General features: G+C 38.8%; 2 protein-coding genes across 7 annotated transcripts in view; one reads left to right on the top strand and one right to left on the bottom strand.

The window, feature by feature from the left end:
* Nucleotides 1-858, top strand: part of kctd15b (potassium channel tetramerization domain containing 15b) — a 31,281-nt gene extending 30,423 nt beyond the window's left edge. For all 5 annotated transcript variants that reach the window (XM_088412978.1, XM_088412977.1, XM_088412976.1 and 2 more), the window contains one exon: nt 311-858. In XM_088412978.1, coding sequence (XP_088269104.1) covers nt 311-469 — 159 coding nt within the window. In that variant the 3' untranslated portion in view covers nt 470-858. The remainder of the gene's footprint in view (nt 1-310) is intronic.
* Nucleotides 859-3,251: 2,393 nt separating this feature from the next.
* The window catches only part of LOC148424425 (transcription initiation factor TFIID subunit 4), a 79,227-nt gene continuing 62,692 nt past the window's right edge, over nt 3,252-19,786 (bottom strand). For both annotated transcript variants that reach the window (XM_088413713.1, XM_088413714.1), the window contains one exon: nt 3,252-6,427. In XM_088413713.1, the coding sequence (XP_088269839.1) occupies nt 6,251-6,427 (177 nt within the window). In that variant the 3' untranslated portion in view covers nt 3,252-6,250. The remainder of the gene's footprint in view (nt 6,428-19,786) is intronic.

A 19,786-nucleotide genomic window follows, 5' to 3' on the forward strand; every position in this document is an offset into this window, starting at 1 on the left:
ATTTAAAAAGTTAATAACTCCCACAGACTTTGACAATGAGAACTCTACTGCACCACCTAGTGCCGTGAGTCTGCACTTACCTTCCACGGTAAAAAGAAATTGGCTTAAAATGGGATATGTCTCTAAAACACAATTTAGCAATAAATCGCCTCATGTTCCAATTAATTTGTTCTTAATTTGAAAACCAAACTCAACTGTTCCTGTTCCCATTTGTGACGTATCCTGTATGCATTGTAGCTGTAACCCGACATCCATTTTACACACGTGTCCTGATCTGCGTGTCTTCCTCTCCACGCATGTGTGTCTTCAGGTCCTGGAGCGTCTCTTCCAGAAAGGCTTCAGCGTGGCGGCGTCCTGCGGCGGCGGCGTGGACTCCTCACAGTTCAGCGAGTACGTTTTGTGCCGCGAGGACCGGCGGAGTCTCTCCATCAACACGCCCATCAGGATAAAACAGGAACCCCTGGACTAGAAAGACCGGGGATGGGACCACCTGGCCAAAATCAACACCCCCCCCGCCCCCCATGTCAATGAAAACCCACGCCCTAACACGTACTAAGCAGAGGCTCGTCCAACCCTCTGAGGGGAATGTAGACGCGTATACGAAAAAAAAAGGTTTGGAATTCCGCCCAAAGAGCAAACGAATACACGAGCAGCTTACTTGAACATTTAGGACCATCGGGACCATCGCGAGCAAATATTTTGCAAGTTTTTTGTTTGTTTTTTTTAACTTGGAAGTGGACAGTCACCATGCCCTCACATGGGCTATTGTGTCTTTTTCTCTAATATGAAGGATGGACAGAATTGTTTTGCTAATCCTGAGCTTGTTGGGAAGAAGTGTTTTTTTTTTTTTTTCACACACACACAAAATGTCAGTTCATGTTCTCGTTCAACATATCACCAGAGGACTTTGAGTCACACTTATATTGAATGTCTTACGAAAAAAAAGACGACAATAGTTTACCAGTATGTCTCGTCAAGCAGGTGTACTCTAAATGTTTGTAAATCTTTTTTTTATTTTTTTGCACTTAATCGTCTCCCACGTCATCATGCCATGTTCGCCCACTGTATGCACAGGGTTTTTTTTTTTGTATTAAACCTTGAATATTTTTATTTTCCCTCTACCTAGAATAGTTTGCTAATCAACAAAAAAAAGTACCTCCACATTTTAGTGAAAAATATTTTTCTCATAAAGGTACACACTAAGTTAAAAAGGAGAAAATGAAGACACAGACTAGTGACGAAAAAATGAAGCTTCATGAAGCATCGATATATGTATACATATATATATATATATATATATATATATTTATATATATATCAAAAATGAAGCTTCATGAAGCATCAATATATATATATATATATATATATATATATATATATATATCGATGCTTCATGAAGCTTCATTTTCTCGTCACTAGACTAAAATTAATTAATTAAAAAACTCCCCAAAAACTTGATTTGAAATGAGATCATTTCATTTAAAACTTAAAAAAAAAAAAACTACCTGTGTTTTGTGGACATGGCCTTTTTTTCAAGTCATTTGAAACAACATTGTAGGAACCAAAGCTGACAGGGTGCATATTTTATTGATTGTATAAAGATTTCTTTTAAGCACATTTAAAAAAAAAAAATGAAATCTAAATATCCATCTTGTCAGATTACTGAAGCAGCGCCTTTTTTGGGCAGTTTTTTTTTTTTAATCTTTTTGGTGGTGGTTGCGTTCCCCACAAAGAAACGATGGTGGGCGGGCCGTGTTTTCTCTCCATCAAAGCGTGTGTGTCATGTTCCATATGCTCTTTGTTGCTTTTCACACACACTGATGGGAAAAGATTAGATATTTGTGGCTGCTCTTTTTTTTTATACAAACATTTTTTTTTTCCAGATCAGGAGAAAAATATCGGCTTCTCCCAACAAAGCAGTACTTGCTCTTCTCCAGTAGGGGCGCTCTTACAATCGAACTAGAATTTTCACCGGGATTTCTGGAGCCAGTGGGAATAGACTCCAAAAACGATTCCTCTGCCAATGACTTTTTCCAGGGTTCACTTTTGACCCGTTAAAGACGCTCTCCTCCTAACCCGTGGGGTGTTATTTATTTGGTTTGTCAGCAATAAGTGCACCCCATTGGAATACTCAGAACCACGTGAAGTCATGGGTCAGCTTACCCGTTATTCGGACTTGTGTTTTTACCATTTAAAAAAAGAAAAAAGAAAAGAATTCCAAGCATCACATTATGTACATACCGACTGAAGCGTTTTAAAGGGTATAATAATAATAATGATAATAATGTATATTATTTAAAGTGTTTAAAAAACAATTAGACTGTGGTATTAAAGGGCATGTGTTCATTTTGCAGTGACTTCATTTGAATTTTCTGGCATATTTGCGATAATAAAAGGATGTACTGTATGGGCCTGTGTGTGTTTTTGCTTCCATATGCAATATCTAATGGATAAAAAATATATATATATATATACACATATATATATATATATATATACACACATATATATATATATATATATATATATATATATATATATATATATACACACATATATATATATATATATATATATATATATATATATATATATATATATATATATATATATATATATATATATATACACACACACATTGTCAATATTTGTCTTTTTTTTATTTTTCAAAGCCTTATTTTATTATTATTATTATTATTATTATTATTATTCATAACCTTTTAAAAACAATCTTCCTCTACATAGTCATTTTTCTTTTTTTGAAAAAAAATCACTTTTCTACACTTTCTTTAAATTTTTGGGGGGAAATGATACAAAGTTGTGAATTTTATTATTTTCTAAAGACTTACTTTTGATCTTTCTTTTTTAAATGCCTTACTATAAATCATCATCTTTTTTCCTCAAAAAAATCACCTTACTATACTATATTTGTACAATACATGGTGATTAAAAAAAACATCTTAGTATTCAATGGCATTTTTTTTAATTTAAAAAAAGCCGCATTATATACGTTTTATTTTTCTCCAAGAAACAAAAAGCAAAAATGTTGATTGTTATTATTATTTAAAGCCTTATATGATCATTTAAGAAAATAAAACATCTTACTTTATACATGGTCACTTAAAAAAAAAATAATAATAATATTTTTAGGGGGATGGCAAATAATCTGCAGAGTAAAATACTTTTGGTGTTCCAAAATGCTTTCAACATTTAAATGCTGAAGAAATGAACACAACACAACGTGTTTTTTTTTCTTCAGTTTAGTAAACAGCTTATTTATTCCTTTATAAAATAGGTACAAATACATCAGTATTGTTTGTTGTTGTTGTTTTTGTTTTGTCATTTCACACAAACAGGAAAATTCCAAGATATGTACAAGAGTTTACCAAAAATAACGTGGTTCTAATAAACACATAGGTCTTGTAAACAGTATTTACAAAATATCCTTACAGTGAAAGTTTTTTTTTCCGACTTTTTTTTTTTTTAAATATCGTCCCAAGATTTTGGCTAAAAAGCTGAAAGCGATAAAAACGCCAAAAGCAAACAAGATCATTATTATTATTATTTTTTTAAAAAAAAGCAGTCGAGATCAACGCTATTGTGCTTGTCAAAGAGCAGAAAACATTGGGCAAATGTGCATAAAAGCCAATTGATTAAAAATTAAAAAAAAAATGAAAATATATTACAAGGTGTGACTTTTGAGGGAAAGTGTCAATACTGTTTAAAAGTTTACATTTCTTAGCGTTATTAAACAGCTTAAAGTTGCCAGCTAAAACAGGGACTTTAAAAAAAAAAAAAAAAATGAATACAACAAAAGTGCAGTCAAAACTCACAAACAAAGCGCAACCAACAGTTTGAAATATTTCGATTCGTCCAGAGAGAAAAACTGCATAGGCCGAGATATTACATTTAAATTATCGGTCATTAAAACAGTCAAACAACAACAAGCGTGATTTTGCGTTTATACATTTATAAAACGGCCGGACAATGTGACATGATGTGTAAAAAGGAGCCTGAATGCCTCACACTTCACTGCATGGGAGCTGACTCATATGCACTTCAAAAAAAACACAAAAAAAAAAACTTGATAGACTTATAACATTTGTTTTTTTGTTGTTGTTGTTGTTCTTCAAACATTTGCACAAACTGCTCACGTCTGCGGTCATAAAAAACAAAGTGGGTGGGCTGAACTTGTAACTACGGCAACCAGCCCGTTTTGAAACAAACACAAACGGCTGAGCAAAATAAAAGGATTAAGGTGTTTTGAGGCCGCTGAAATGAATTTCAAAATATCAATAATAATAATCATACAACACAGTCATAATGTTACGGCTGTAAAGTTCCAGGTCCTGTTAAAAAATACAGGGAGTTAAAAAAAAAAAAGTTTGACATAATAGTGACATTATGTAAAAAAAAAACAAAAAAAAAGGTGCACAATGACAAAAGTATAACGCTCATTTTTTTTCGTTGTTCTTTTCTGGAATAATCGTATAATTTTTCAAACATCAATTTTCATAATACACTTTTTCGTGAAATAAAACATTTTCTGTCACAGGAAATACGTTACGAGATCAACTAAATTGGTATTTTGTGAAATAAAATGATCTATCAGTAGTGACAACATCGTTTCATCGGGAAAAGGTCATTTTTGCAAATAATTCATAACAATGCAAGGGAAATATTATACACTAGTGTAGGGATGTCAAACTCATTTTTACCAATTGCCAAATTTTTGTTCCAGTTTCTGTCGGAGAAACGTTCTGATTGTGAATTTTAAAATGGAAGTATGATCGTCGCACATTGTCGAGTTTAAGAAAAAAAATTGGGAGTACGTACCAAAAACAATGCTTGTTGTTTCTGAAGAATGTGGAAAAGTTGAAGAACACTTGCAAATTTGATATTTTAGCCCAAAAACCCAAATTCGCATTTGACGGGCCACATAAAATGCGGTGGCGGGCCGGAACTGGCCCCCGGGCCACGAGTTTGACACCGGTGCACTAGCTTACGCGCCTGATATTTTTGTGAATATTTTATTCCGCTTTGTAATGAGACGACTTGGCACACAGCTATGGTTGCCTAAACCGTAAACGACAAAAGTGAGCGCACCCCTTAAACGTGTTTCGGTATTGTCGGTGCTACTTTTGAGTAGATGTGTTAAACGTCATGTGATTGCTCCCACCGTCACAGGAAGTTTAATTTGGTGTCAAAGAAGTTTGCTTCTCCTGTTGCATAATAAATGCAGGAGAAGGACATTTGAAACTGTGATTTGTGGTCTGACGAGACCAATCTAATTTAGTCAGATGGTGTATTGTGCATACCAACAATCTTTACGGTTACATATGGCGGATGGGCGCAAAAACAATTTCACTTGGGGGTGTGCAGTTTTGTTGCCAGTGGTTCTGATATTAACAATTTTAATGCCAGGCCCCATAAAAAAAATAAAAAAATAATTGAGAGGGAAAACCTGCCAGTCAATTTTGAGCATTCTAATTGACTATAGTTAGTGTTAAAAAAAATGACGTCAACTGACGTTGACGGGGCTCCCCAGTTTCCACCGACGTCATTTTACGTCAACGGCACTGAAAGTGTTGATGGCTGCGTGCTGCACAATTTTGAGAGGATATTATCCAAGCTGTACAACGACTTAATTTAGAGCTAAGTAACATTTCTAAAGTGTTATACAACAACAACAAAAAAGATATTATTCACAAAAGAAATGTGAGGCGCATGCACAATTCTTTCTCATAAATCTTAAGCTTTTATAGTCCCATAAAATTACAACCTTTATAAAAAAAAAAAACAAAAGCATTTGCGTCAATGAGGCCCTATTACATCTTGCTTAAACTCATCTGAAATGCGATGGCACCAAAGATCGGCTTCACAGCCCGTTGATTCATTTTACTGTGCTGTAAAACAAAATTTAAAAAAATGTAACACAACTATTTACAATTACAGCAAAAGAAATGTGATTGAAATGTCTGCTTTTGACCCCAGGTCAGAAAATACCGGACCCTACTTGAATGTGATTGGCTGTTAGAATGTTGTTTAAAAAAAAAAAAAAAAACTCTTAAAAACACGCGGCGGCCTTCAGAGATGAAAAGCGAGACAACGGATGCATTTTGGGGAGACGTTTTCCCCCCGTTGTGTTTTTGCGGCGAGGAACCCGCGCGAGGACGAGCGCACGTATGGAGACGCGGAGCTGACACCTGATCCGAAGGCACGTGGCTAGAGGAGGAAGAGGAGGCGGAGGCTACTTGAGGAGAGCGCGGTAGAGCAGCAGCGAATGGGCCGTGTCTCGCTCCTGCTCCATGTAGAAGATGAAGTCCCTGAGGTTGACGCGGGTGATGCGCTGGCGGGCGTACTGGCGGGACGACGACGAGGGCGCGGACGACGAGGCGGCCGGGGAGCCCGCCGCGCTGCCCGAGAGCTGACGGCAAAGACAAAGCGGCAACGTTAGCTAACGCTGACCTGCGGGAAGCACTTTCGGGGGGAGACTTCAAACCGTTACCTCCTGTTCCGATTCATTTGTTTTTCATTTGAAAAGAAAATGCACTGTTCCTTTCATGAAAAAAAATATTCGATTCGTTTTTTATACGTGCAGAAAATCTTAAAAGTCTTAAAATCTCATGCACCCCCTGAAATGACTTGTCATACCCCCATTTGAAAACAAGTCCTTCATGAAAATCCATTCTAAGGCTTTTTATTTTTAAAATAAAACAAACAAAAGTGAACTTAATACGGGATATATTAGAGCAGTGCTTCTAAAATAGTGGGGCGGGCCTCCCTGGGAGTCAAGGGGGATGACCCCAGGGAAAAGACTTTATTTTTGTCAGGTGAAGTGTAATTGCAATAAAAAAATAAAAATAAAATAATAATAATAATAATTTTCATTTTTTTTTCACAGGTACTTTGATTTTATTTCTGTTTAGACTCAGCCGTAACCTGCATAAACACTGTAAGAAAATGTTAACAGTTGTTGAAAGTTGATTTTACTTTTTTCTTTTGTTGATGATAACTTATTCAATGAAAGGGACGTATTTTCACGTTTTTCAAGAGTCCAAAATTTCAATCCAAGATACTTTCAGGGACAATGGAGGAGGTGCTGCATTTACTGTTGTCCGTAGCACTAACACACATAGCAGCCTCCGGCTCAATCGTTCAATTTATTCCTTTTTAATGAAAAAATGTGTAAATCTTACACAGTGTCCCTTTAAGTTTCTATGTAATACTTAAGTACTTAGAAATTATTGTCCTTAAAGTACTGGTACTTATGTACTTAGGTACTGTTGTCGATGTACTACTTAGGTATGCAGGATTTAATGTCCGGACTCTTAAAAATAACGTGAAAATAACGGGTCTTAAATTTTTCCTCCATCTTGCAACCAAGTCTTTTTTCAGAACAAAGTGGCCTTTATTTGAGAAAGAGACTTTCTTTTGAAGCTCATATTCAAGAAAAAAATATATATTTTCCATTATTCCTATGCACCGTTTTTTTTTCTGTATATGTTCAGAGCAAACGTTAAAACTAGACTAAACACGAACCATTCCAAGTTGGCTTTTCTGTTTGAGTTCATACTCGTCTTGGCTTTCGTTTCCTTGGTGAAGAACAACAGCCGGACGTAAACAACACTTCTCTACACTACACAAGCGCCGATGAGAAGGAACGTCCGATTTTTAAAATCATATATGAGATTTCATCATGAGAAAAACCTCGGCGAGAGCGGAGAAAACAAACCTTTTAGGGCTTTTAGGATTATCGGCAGTCACGACAAATAAACAATGCTACTGATCATGGCTCCGTGTATTTGTTGTTCTATAAAGAATGAACGAGGGCGGCTGCATAGCTGCTGATGGGAATCAATTAGCGCGCATGAAAAGAAAGGTGGTCGAGTGCCAAGTTGAAGCGGGTAAACAAGACCGAGTGCGGACAATTACACTGATTGCAACGTTGTATAAACACACAGCGCACGGTGCAGACAGGACCTAATTGTTAACAGGTTACACGTTCATACCGTGTCCACAAGTGGACTCCGCAACCTTTCTTACAAGAAATCGCTGAATAAATGTGCTAAAAAGGTATTTTTCCCCCAAAAAAACGTTACTGAAGTCGGTACCTTACTCAATGAAGGTTTAAATTTGGGGTACGTCTCATTCTAATCGTGTCAGTCAAATCTTGAGCGTATGTGAAAGATGAGCCCGCCCACGGCCGCGCCAATTACTGCCAATCACCAGGAAAGCCCGGTGACAGCGCGGAGGAGTCCACCAATCAAAGCCATGCATCCACCTGGACAGATGGACAGGGAGTGGCCGCGGGGACAAGGGAAACGTTGATTGTGGCGAGGAGCGAGCGCTTCCTGCGGCGACGGGGGCGACGGTCGCCTCAAGTGACATAAATGCGCACAGAAAGGTCAGCGCCTGTACGGGAAATTCCTGATTCTATCCAAAGCGAAAATAAGCACACTAGGACGCTACCTCGGTATCCGTGGTCACCGAGCACAACCTGAAACTGATTTTGACATGAAACCACATGCCAGAAAAGTGTATCAAACAATCAAACTGCTCTATTTGTACATTTAATTCGGGTATTTGCGGACGCCTTACAACGGAAATACACCGAAATCCACCATGAACCAACTTTTGCATTCGGCTAAACGGGTAAAAGCATATCCTTCTAGCATCGCCGAAACCTACAGCCACGGATCGGAATCAAGTACACCTAGGAACTACAAAAAAATTTGCCCATACAGCTTTGTTTAATAAAGAAAAAAAAATTGCTTCACAAATTTGCATAGTGTGGTTTTATCCATTCACAAGCACGCCAAGCCGCTAGGCAGCAGTAGTTTCACCAAATTCTGTCCAATCAGCTCAACCTCCGTCTCTCACCTCTTTCAGTGCCATGAACAAGAATTCTCGTCTTTTAAAATAATAAGAACAATAATAAATAATAAAATTCTCGTCGAATAGTTTTTTTATGGGGGGTAGCTAACACCCTGGACTACCTAATATAAATCAATTGAGCACAGTAGTGCTAACTGTGACCATTGGATGGCACCCTTATAACATAACTGTTTCCTACATGCAAGTGTAACTGAAGAATGGAAGTCAATCTTTCAATGGCAGCACCCATATTTACATAGACATAGCATACAATACTCTGTCCACCTTAAAAGACGAGTGCAAATACTAAACATACTGGCCCTCTACAGGTTTCCTTTTCCGATAACATCACCGATGTCGGCATGTTTGGCAGGAAATAGAGTGATGACGTAAATCTTCAATTTGCGAATGCTACATGGAAACGCGAATCCGGAGACTTTGGCAAATCTCCACTTTGGTTGCTACATGTAGACTATATCTAAGATTGAATTGGTCATATGATTCAAAATCCTTTATAATAGAAATGTCAATTCTGACGTTTGGCCTTTTTGGACTAAAAGGGTCTCAAAAAAATCTGATCGTAGCAACCTAGTGCATAGCTTGGCTCCGTTTGGTGTTTTCATTGCAAAGTGTCCCAAAATATCTGACCCGTAGTTTCCTGTTTCCCTCAGAAGAGTTTTATTGAGGGGAACAGGGCCAAACTATACTTCGACGTAGAAAGACGCCACCTCGGTTAGATATCTCGGAAGCCTTCGGAATGGAAATGGAACAAAACAAAACGGCGGCACTGTCAGGTCACAGCGGGTGAAAGGAATAGCGAAGACAAAAAAAAAAAAAAAAAACGAGGATCCACGAGGCAAAAAACAGCATCTGTCATTTTATCTGTTGATGGGTGCTCCCAGGCGTCATGTCACATGACATATCCATCCTACCGAACGCGCGGGAATACTTTCGATACATCGCTTCAGACGTTTGACTTGTTTGCAGGAGGAACAGGAACATAGAGCTCAGTGGACCTGAGGTAGAGGAAGAGGAGGAGGCGGCATGTTCAGCATTGAGAACTTTACTTTTTCAGACTTATGTTGAGTGCATGCTAAAAGCAGCAATTTGTTTTTCTGCATCTATTTTTTTAATAATGTGGACAATGGAGATGAGACAATTAAAAGTTGTTTTTTCCTGACATCAGCGGCACTTTGTTAAGTCTATTACTATGTAGAGGGGTAGGCGTAATAAGTACATGTTTTAGCATACTTTCCCTTTCAAACATCTACATAATAATTGGTAAACGGTCTAGTGTGAAAATAACCATGAATAAATTATTACAGCATAACCGCAATAAGTAAAAGATGTGAAGTAGGTGTCAAGACAGTCTTTGCATATGTTTTTTTCCCTGAAATAATGCTATGGTATGCCTTTTCTTACATTGCAATAATTGAACCCTACATTACATTTGTCCCTTTTTTCTGAATGAAATTATCTCTTTTTAGTTCAAAATGATTCTTAACTTGTGATATGTTTTTTGGGGAGTCTTTCCCCCTTGCCAACATTGCAAAAAAAAAAAAAACTGTAGAAAACGGCAGACGTGATTGCAACCACGGACTTCTAAAGTGGACTGACCCGACTTGGTCGAATTTGTTTTGCCCAGCCCTAATATAGATGTGAAATACAGAAAGCCAAGTCATAAAAATAACAACAGGGAAAAAAACATGAATTCCCAAATTTTTATCGTTTTAGACTAAGCTATAACACGTATAAACACGATAAAAATAATCAACAGTTGTTGAAAGTTTGTTTTATATTGCGTTTTTCTGTTGTTAATGTTAAAAAGGATATACGTGTAGGTATACGTAATCAATTTTCATCAATAATAATCTTATTTATATTCAGTGCATCGACTGGGGGGGAGGCGCGAAAAGTTTTCTCTTTTCTAGGGGTCGGCTGCCGTATAGCGACATTCTCACTGAGCCCGTTTCCTGTCTTTGCCCCTCTGCTCCGGCTTGCTAGTCTCCACCCGAGACGCAGTGATGCTCGTGGGTGTCTCAAGGAATTTACATCGAGCGCTTTATTGTGTGCGGAGGTGGAAGTGGGGGTGAAAGGCGGCGTTAGAAAAAAAAGGGGGGGGGATCTTGATGATCTCTGGCTTTGAACCCTGAGTGGCACCTGTGCCTTGATGCCGGAGCCAATATTGGATTTGGCCCAGGTCACAGCTTAGGGCGGTGGGTTAATGGCCCACTTTGCCAGGCATACACTTCAGCTCGGCCCCCGCCCCGGCTAACCTGCTGCCTCAGCACTACATCGCTACACACACACGGCAGCTCACGCACACATTTCACCAGGTAGCTGCATGACAGTCTCGGCGAAGAGCAAAATGCTGTGCTGCATGGACGCTTAGGGAGAAAAGTGCAGTTCCCCCATCTTGGCTGAGCTCAATAAGCCTTCATGATGCATTTGATGGTGCAACATTGTTATTACTTTGAAAAAGAAAACCAAAAAAAACATGTTAAACTCTAATGTCTCTGCTGGAGGCAAGGAGGACAAATAGAGCCGAACTGAGGCAGACATAAACCAAGTTTTTTGTATTGTTTTTGACTAAGTGGTACAGTTTAGTGTTATAATGGAAATGCCAGAAAATATGTAAAAAAAACATAGTGTACATTATATGTTAGGGTAGTACATGTACTGTATGTTATAGCCATTAATGTTTCCTTCTGATGTAGACAGAACAGAACACGATCCAAGTCCCACTTTGTGTTTTGATGTAACGTTTGATGTGACGTTTAAAAGAAAAAAAGGGGGAAATCTCACGTTAAATTTTAAAATAAAAAATAAATAAATACATAAATAAATTTAACATGGAAAATACATTGAAAACCAGACTTATCAAATGTTCTACCAGAATGTGAGAGTCTCACCGTAATTTGGTTCCTGCAAACTCGCAAGATATTTTACTTTTCTTGCTTGAAGTGCTTCCAAGGCAGCCCAATAGCATTTTTTGTGGCCTTATGTTAGCACCCATTCTGAGGAACTTTGAAAGGAGCACCTATAAAATGAATCCCAGCACACGTAAAATTTTAATTTGTTTATTTACTTTTTTTATCAGTAGCAATAGAAAAATGTCTTTCAGGTCAAGGCAAAGCAAGCGTATTGATTATAAATTACGGTCAAATTTAATTTGTGATAAATAAATACATAAAAGAGCATCGGGAATGCACTAATTTTGAAATGTGAGATAACTTGTTTCCCGTAGTTTGACTTTTTAATTTTTTTCTACATACTGTATATGGAAACAACAATAAATGAAATTGGATAGTTCCCCGTTTTCCAACATCAGAAGCAAAAACGAATGGCCAAAAGGACAACTGGGTTTGATATTTCAGGACCCTTTAAACCAGATCCAACCAGAAGTGGACTACTGGTTGACACAACGGGTCAGAAACTACAGTCAGAAACCCCCAAATTCCCAAACAGTACTGCTCAGTGGAAACAGCAGATTTGATAACGCGCTTTGCCATGGCCTCCATCCATGCGTTGGCCTCCCGCCGCATTTGAGCGAAGGACCGCCGCTTCGTGCCTCTGCACTGTTTACAGTGGCGAGCCCAATGCAACAACCCCACCGCCCCTGCCCTCAGCGCCCCCTCTTAATCTCTGCACTTGGCCCAAAACATCTCTCCTACGACCGCCATTAATCAGCAACAGAGACTTTTTCTCTCGCTCGCTCACTCGCTTGCCTTGCCCGTCCCGCCCCCCTCTTTGCCAAACGCCCACAGACAAGCTGGATGAGGCCATTTTGAAAGAGTTAACAGATGTCGGCTGATTGGCCCCGGGCGCTCCAACATTGCCAGGGTGATGTATTTGATGTGGAGTTTATTCAGCTCTAATAAATGTATCAAGAATTATAATAATAATTCGCAGATGTACACGAGCGGATTATAAGACGGGGCGCCACTTTGAAGCAAACGAGCCAAGATGCCAAGATTAACACAAACAAAATTGGCAGAGGGAATTAAATGGTTCAGTCCACTCCTAATCGCCGAGAGATTGGAATGGACAAAAGGTCTCTGTTGCCGTTACAGGTTCCCCTTCAATGGAGCTAGCAGTTCTATTCAAACTTTGAGAAAAAGTCACGGACGATGGGCCCATTTTGACGTGAAAATGCAATGTAGGTCAAGAAATGCTAACACAGATGGTGCTTATTTTTTACATCATAAGATCAGAGATTTCTGGGCTCTTTCTGATGGAAGCGCCAAATAAATGGACCCAACTAAAGTGTTCCACTTGCTGGAAACTGCATTGAGGAAAGGAAGCATATTGCTTAGCGGCACGAGACACTCATGTGAAAGCGTAGTTTGAGAATCGTTGCGATACATTTTCAATCGGAATTTTCATGGCGTTTAATCGAAACAGGACACTGAGTCAAAAAGATAGAAATGCCAAAAACTGACATCAAATGGCGCAGTCTTGCATTGTGGATATGAAACGCTTCAGGTAAGCTACCTCAGACTCATTCCAATAGTAACTGAAAAAAAAAGCCAACTAACTACTTGAAATTTCATTGTAGCAAGCTTATATTCGAGACGCCACAGTCAATAAGCCATTTGGCATATCCGTAAATCGTCAGTTTCACTTTATTGACCATTGTTGGCTTTTCTTTATCCAATGCGTATTGGCAAATATGTCCGCGTGACTCGTTGATGTGATAAATGATGCAATTTCCTTTTTTTTCTGCCAGTTTGAAGTCCACTGAAAGAAACATCAAAAGGATATGAGCGAATGACTTCCATGAGAAAACGGGCAGTCAAATTGCACATAACAGCAAATAAAGCCTAAAAACTCTTTGCGCAAAAGTTTGCGTCAGTTAAAGACAAAGCTTTTGTGTTCAAAACACCTCAATTAATTTTGAGATTCCATTGTACCCTGCACACATTCAAGACACCAATATGCCAGCGTCGTACTTTATGTCATATCGGGGTCCATAAATGTCCAGAAATGTTGAGAGAATTACTTCCACAACAAACTACTTGAAACGATTGCACAAGTAAAAGGAGAGCACATGTTTAAAAAGGCCCGTTCCCGGAACACGTTTATAGCGTATAAAGCACAAAAAACAGCTCGGCAGTTCCATGGCGATGCATAGCAACCGTGCTGAATTTCAGTCAAGGAGAAAGAAGGCAAAAAAGCAGGAAAAAAAAAAAAACACCTTATTACTTCTAACTCCTGCAAGCCATTTTGGTCTCCAAAGGTTTTGGAGCGCCGCAGGCCATGTGTCTGCAGTGTTTCGGGAAATGACTTGCCTTCGCACGAACACTGCTGTGTTCTGCAGCGCTGCTGCCCCCCAGCATCCCCCGCTCAATTTCTGCTTAACCCCTTCCTGCCTTGCCTTGCACTGACTCACTGCTACAGAGCCGCTGTCACATTATGGAGAAGTGTGGGGGGCCGAAGCGGACCAGCTTTTTTTTTTTTTTTTTTTTTTCCGCCAGCTCGCACATTAGCTCCTCGTCTTAGTCGGCCACTTGAGCGTATGATGGCGTTTGACAAAGGTGGCGCGAAAATGAGGGAGGAGGGGGGCTCGGGGAGGAAGAAAGACGCAGTTCCACTCGGGCTCCTACAATGCAGCAGTGTGTATCAACGGCGGATTAAATCTGCAAACTCGTTGACACAACACATAATTAAAACATCTTCGCTCCGGGTCAGGAATTTTCTAATTAGCGGTGTACTGACAAAGCTGCAATTCCATCGCCCTGAGTTTCAAAGTCCACAGGTTAGCGCTAAGATGAAAGGCCCGGCCCGGGGGCGCTCACTCTCCTGCGGGTTTAGGAAGGGGGAGCGGCGCGCGCACACAATTCCTCAGAAGACAGTCACGAGGTCACCACAGCTAAACACCCGGAACCTGCCTTCCAAACAAAAGCAAACTTCCCCTGCCTGGAAACACTTTTTAAAACCCCTCTGAGCCACTCCAAGGCTTAATTAGCACAGCCGCTTGCTAACATTGATGTTCACGGTTAAGTTATCGAGTCGGCTAGCATGTAGCATCGCACGTCTTAGTGCCTGGTTTTGGTCTTGAGATTTCATGTAACCCTGCAGAGATTCAGGAGTAGTTGTCCAAAATGTACCAAAGCTGCCGCAGAGACGGATGTTTTGTTCTTAGTCATTCTTGCTTGTGTGTATTCATCTTATTAGAGGAGACCGCAAGGTTAGGATACACCCAAATGCCAGAATTTTTTTTTATAAAACCGTCACAGAAAGAGAAGTCTTACAGTATTTTGCATATTTTTCAGTCCACAAGGCACACTTATAATCTGAAAATTCCTTCTAAAATGAATTTAAGACTTGTAATCGAGAGCGCCATATCCAGGAAGTAGACCTACTTCCTGGTTTTGTATCTATGAATCGTGGAAAATATAGCATTAGTCTAACCTAACTCGATGGATAAAACCAAGGCAAGGTGAGCTTTCTTGTCTGAAGATTTCCACAATTTATCCCTTTACTGGACACAGCGGCTGCTTTTGGCCGATAGTCTAAACATCCAAAATGTTTGAAAGCATCCGTAACAGAAATTGCTTAAATTCTAACGTACGCTGAAATCTCTCTAAAATCCTGAAAATTCTTGCCTGTTTTCTGACTTAAAACTAGAAAAACGTGTGCCTAATAAAGGTGTTTTTGCTTGTTTAGAGTATCGGCCGAAAGTGGTCGCTGGGTTAAACGATGAAATCGGCACAAGGTAGTCACAGTAAGACTATAATAGCAGCCAGGACCAAGCCAAAAAAAAAAAAAAATCTGAGTGCATTGTCTTGTTAAGCTTGTAATGTGAAGTGCAATAAAATAGGAAATTTCATAATTTTAATTTCAGGCACTTTGATGCCTTTTGATATTTTTTTCTGTTTTAGACTAAGGTGTAACCGACATAAACACTGTAAAAAACAATTAACAAATGTTGAAAGTTATTGTTTTTTTTTCTTTTGTTAATGTTAAAAAGGACATAGGTTTAGGTATACTTTTACAATTTTTATAGATAATCATATTTTTAATCAGCGTGTCAAGTGGTGAGGGGGGGGGGGGGTTCTCTTTCCTAGGGGCGCTTGGCAAAATATAATTGAGAAGCACTGCCTTTGACCAAGATACATATGTGACCATACAATTGCACCCTTTTTACGCACCCGAAAATATGCGCCAAAGTGTAAATGCTATTTAATCTGGGTTATAAATTTTTTTTTTTTTTCCCCATACCTTTGAAAAAGAGCTTCCAAACGTTCTTAAAAGTGTGCGGGATGTAGCTAAGCACCCTCACTCCAATATTTTCTTCGTAACCATTCCTGGGTACACGCAGCATCACAAATAACAGTCACAAAAGAAAAAAAGTCACTAATGGCTTTCCAAGCTGGACGATTAACACGGGGCCAAGTATCGCAAGTACAACTTTTTTGCTCACATTAAATATTCAAAGCGTTTCATATAGAAAATGAACCCAATTAAGAGTTATAAAACAGGAGAAGCGTAATGAGTCTCAAGTCGGAACACTCGTCTTCAGAAGCGCTTTGGCTAATGAGCCCGTGTTGGTTTTGCGCACGCCACCAAACGTCCAATGGCGTACCGTCACTTTTTAATTTTTAATTCCAGTTGAATGAGAGGGTGGCGACTCAGCTAATAATGGTGGCATGGTGTTTATGAGGCAAGCGATCCGCCCCTTTGATGTCTTTGGCGACAAATGCTTCCGACGACTAGTTAGCCATTGAAAAGGTAGCGCGCGGAAATGACCGAGTGCGTCCAAAACCGGCCTCATTAGCGATGAGGCTATGCTAGCACGAGGTAGGGAGGGCGCGCTGAAGTGAAGCGATGCCGCCGAAGTTATGCTGATGGTAGATAGCAGATGATTGTGCGGCCATTTTTTTTTTTTTTACATTGTTTGGCCTTCACTGGGCTTGCTTTCTTTGCTGGTGTCGCTAGATCCAGACCCTCTGATTAACTATGGAGGCTTTAGCCACTGTTATAATTTAGAATACATTTTAGAAAATAACTACGTACTTAAAAAAATATATATATAATTCAAGTGAGCATGTGTGATTAGGAGAAATAAATAAATAAAATAATAATTTAAAATGACTTATTTTCATTTTGTTAGAAATTATTTCGATAAGTTTAATCAAAATTTAACCCACAATTTAAAAACAAAACAGGTTTCATATGTAATTTTATTACATTAATTGTAGTTTAAATAAAAATAAAATTCAATCAAATGAAAAACGATGGGAACCTTTCATTCAAATATTGATGCAATTGGTTTATTATCCATTGTTTTTAATTGATATTTTCATTAGATTCAATTTCATTCAAAAAGTAGGGACGTGTGCTATTTTTACTGTATTTACTGTTTTGAATGTTTTGAAACGTTTTATTGATGAATATCAATTTATGTATTATCTGTTGTTTTTTAATCCTTGTCTAGTAATAAAAAACATTTAAAAATAGGAAATGGTGCTTTTTTTCACTGTATAACTTTCAAATGCATATATAATTCAATTTTATGAATTCTAAAAAGGTCAACTTAAATGAAAAACAATTCAAAACAACTTGATAGGAGGGATTTTTTTTTATTTTTATATTTTATCATATTGAGTATTCCAATTAGGTTTTCATGAATAAAAATGACAGTTTTATTTCTCTATTATTTTAATAGATATGAATACGGCAGACAAAAGAAGTCGGTGATCCTTGATCTTAAATCGATATAAGCGTTTTGATATCGTCTAGCTCATGATCTGTGTCGCCATAGCTGGTCCCCGTGCACCTGAAGTGACTTGACTGAACAAGAGCAGCTCTGATTCCATTCCGAGACCCTGCTGGGGGAACCGCTAGAGTGGTAGTCATGTTTAATATAGATGGCCCAGAAAGATGAACCAACATTGTGATGGAATATTAGATGGGTCCTTCCGCTGTTTGTGACCCCCAGTGTCAAAGACGTTTTATCCGGCACGCCGCCAGGGCAAGAGGCGGCGCTGGTTTTGGAGATAAACTGGCTTCAGACAAAAGATCCCGGCTGATTTGCCATTTAGTACATTTAGCGCCATGCATTGTTCAAAGGGAATTCCGGGGTGGCATGGGTCTAACTTTCCGACTTTGTTCAATTCTACTTTTTGACACGAGAGTCTGCTCGATGACTTTTGACGGCTCACATTTGGCCCATCACTTATTGAGAATTAAGCTTCTGGGAACCTCGGTTTAGTCCTTTGTATTCAGCGTTTGCAAATTGTCTCTGTCTAGCCTGACTTCCTACCACAGTACAAAAACAGACAGATTCAATTATGCACATTGGATTTACGAACGCCGCGTTACAACTCGGTGGGCAAGTTTAAAAGAAACTTTTTTTTGAGGAGCAGTTTTACTCACGAATGACCTCATTTGGAGCAATTCCAACATTTTGATTTTTTTTTTCCTCAGTCTGTGACCTTTTATATGACCTTTTAATGCAAAAATATGACAATCATCCAAATTAAAAATCTACTGAAAAATCAAGTAAAAAAAAAATAAATTTAAAGGTACTGTATACCAAATTTATTCGGCCATTTTAGTCATTTGGCCATTTTTTTTTAATTTAATGTATTATTATATTATTTTAATGTATACATTGAATTTATATATGTTTATCAATATATCAATTAAAATAATATAATAATATATTGAATTAAAAAAAACCTTTTCTCACTAATTTGAATAAGAATATGAGTGCATTGATGGTTTCTTGACGGTGTGTGTCTTCTGTTAAGACTAATAACACCAGTGAAGACATTTACAATTTTTTTTAAGAGACAAAGGCCCTGCTGTTCGAAGGCCCTGTTGTCCCTTCTTTTAACAACCTCACGGATTTGACGACATTCGTGTACATAACCATGCGGATGCCAATACATGATATGTAAGTGGGGAATATCCTCCCAGCGAACTGTCAAGACAAAACAAAAGCGCTTCATGGATGAAGAATTTTAGCGCAAGCCTATGAATTTTCCATCTCCCTGGAACGCCCCTTCCCTCCACCAGGGGCCCGGAGGGCTTCCATCTTACCTGCGCAGCATTTTGGCAACCGTGCATCATTTTCAAGGCAGCTGTGTGTGTATAAAAGGCTTATCTACATATTGACTCGCTTTAAATCCACACCCTTGTCTGCTACAATAATTACACGTTGTACATGGAGTCTATTCCTTCCTGCACCTGAGGCGGGCGACGCCGCGGGGGAGTTGCCCACCGGCGGACCGGCAAACACACCTCCAGCATCGCCTGGTATCCAAACAGCTCGGGAACACACCCTTGGCCATTTGCAATGCAATGGCGGCTTCCTATGACAGGGGGTGTGGAGTTAGCAGAGAGCGCCACCGCATGGCCGTTCTCGGTGGGATGCTGGCAGTTCATCCAGCCCGTCATTTTCCATCGTGCTCATTAAGGTCGCCAGTGAGCCGAAACCTTTGGAGCCATCTAATTCCCGAGAAGAACTAGGACCATCTTATTTCATTTTGACAAGCGTCTTTTTCCATTGACACAAAGCCACGTCCAATAATTTCAGACCACTTTGCAAAAGTTCTAGCCATGGTTCATTAGTCCAGCAAATCCATAATTTATAACCTCAAATCAAATATACATGTGATCATGAATCAAAATGATCAGAATGGGAACGAGACACACAGACATGATCCTTTTTGGAATTGCGGTGTTTATTTTTATTCTTCTCCAGATGACCTTAAAGTGACCGAAAACCCGAAACCTTTGGCAAACAGATGCATTGTAGTGAAAATTAATATTTTAGGGGTCCCCAACACAAGCAACCACCAAAATTTTCATGATTTTTAGCCTTGTATAAGGCTGGAGCACAGCATCAAAGTCAAAAATTCACCATTCAAGATGGAAGGAAAGAAAGAAAAAAAATGAA

The sequence above is a fragment of the Hippichthys cyanospilos genome, chromosome 4, assembly GCF_059441005.1.
Source record: "Hippichthys cyanospilos isolate Australia breed blue-spotted pipefish chromosome 4, RoL_Hcya_1.0, whole genome shotgun sequence".
In the NCBI taxonomy this organism is placed as follows: Eukaryota; Metazoa; Chordata; class Actinopteri; order Syngnathiformes; family Syngnathidae; genus Hippichthys; species Hippichthys cyanospilos.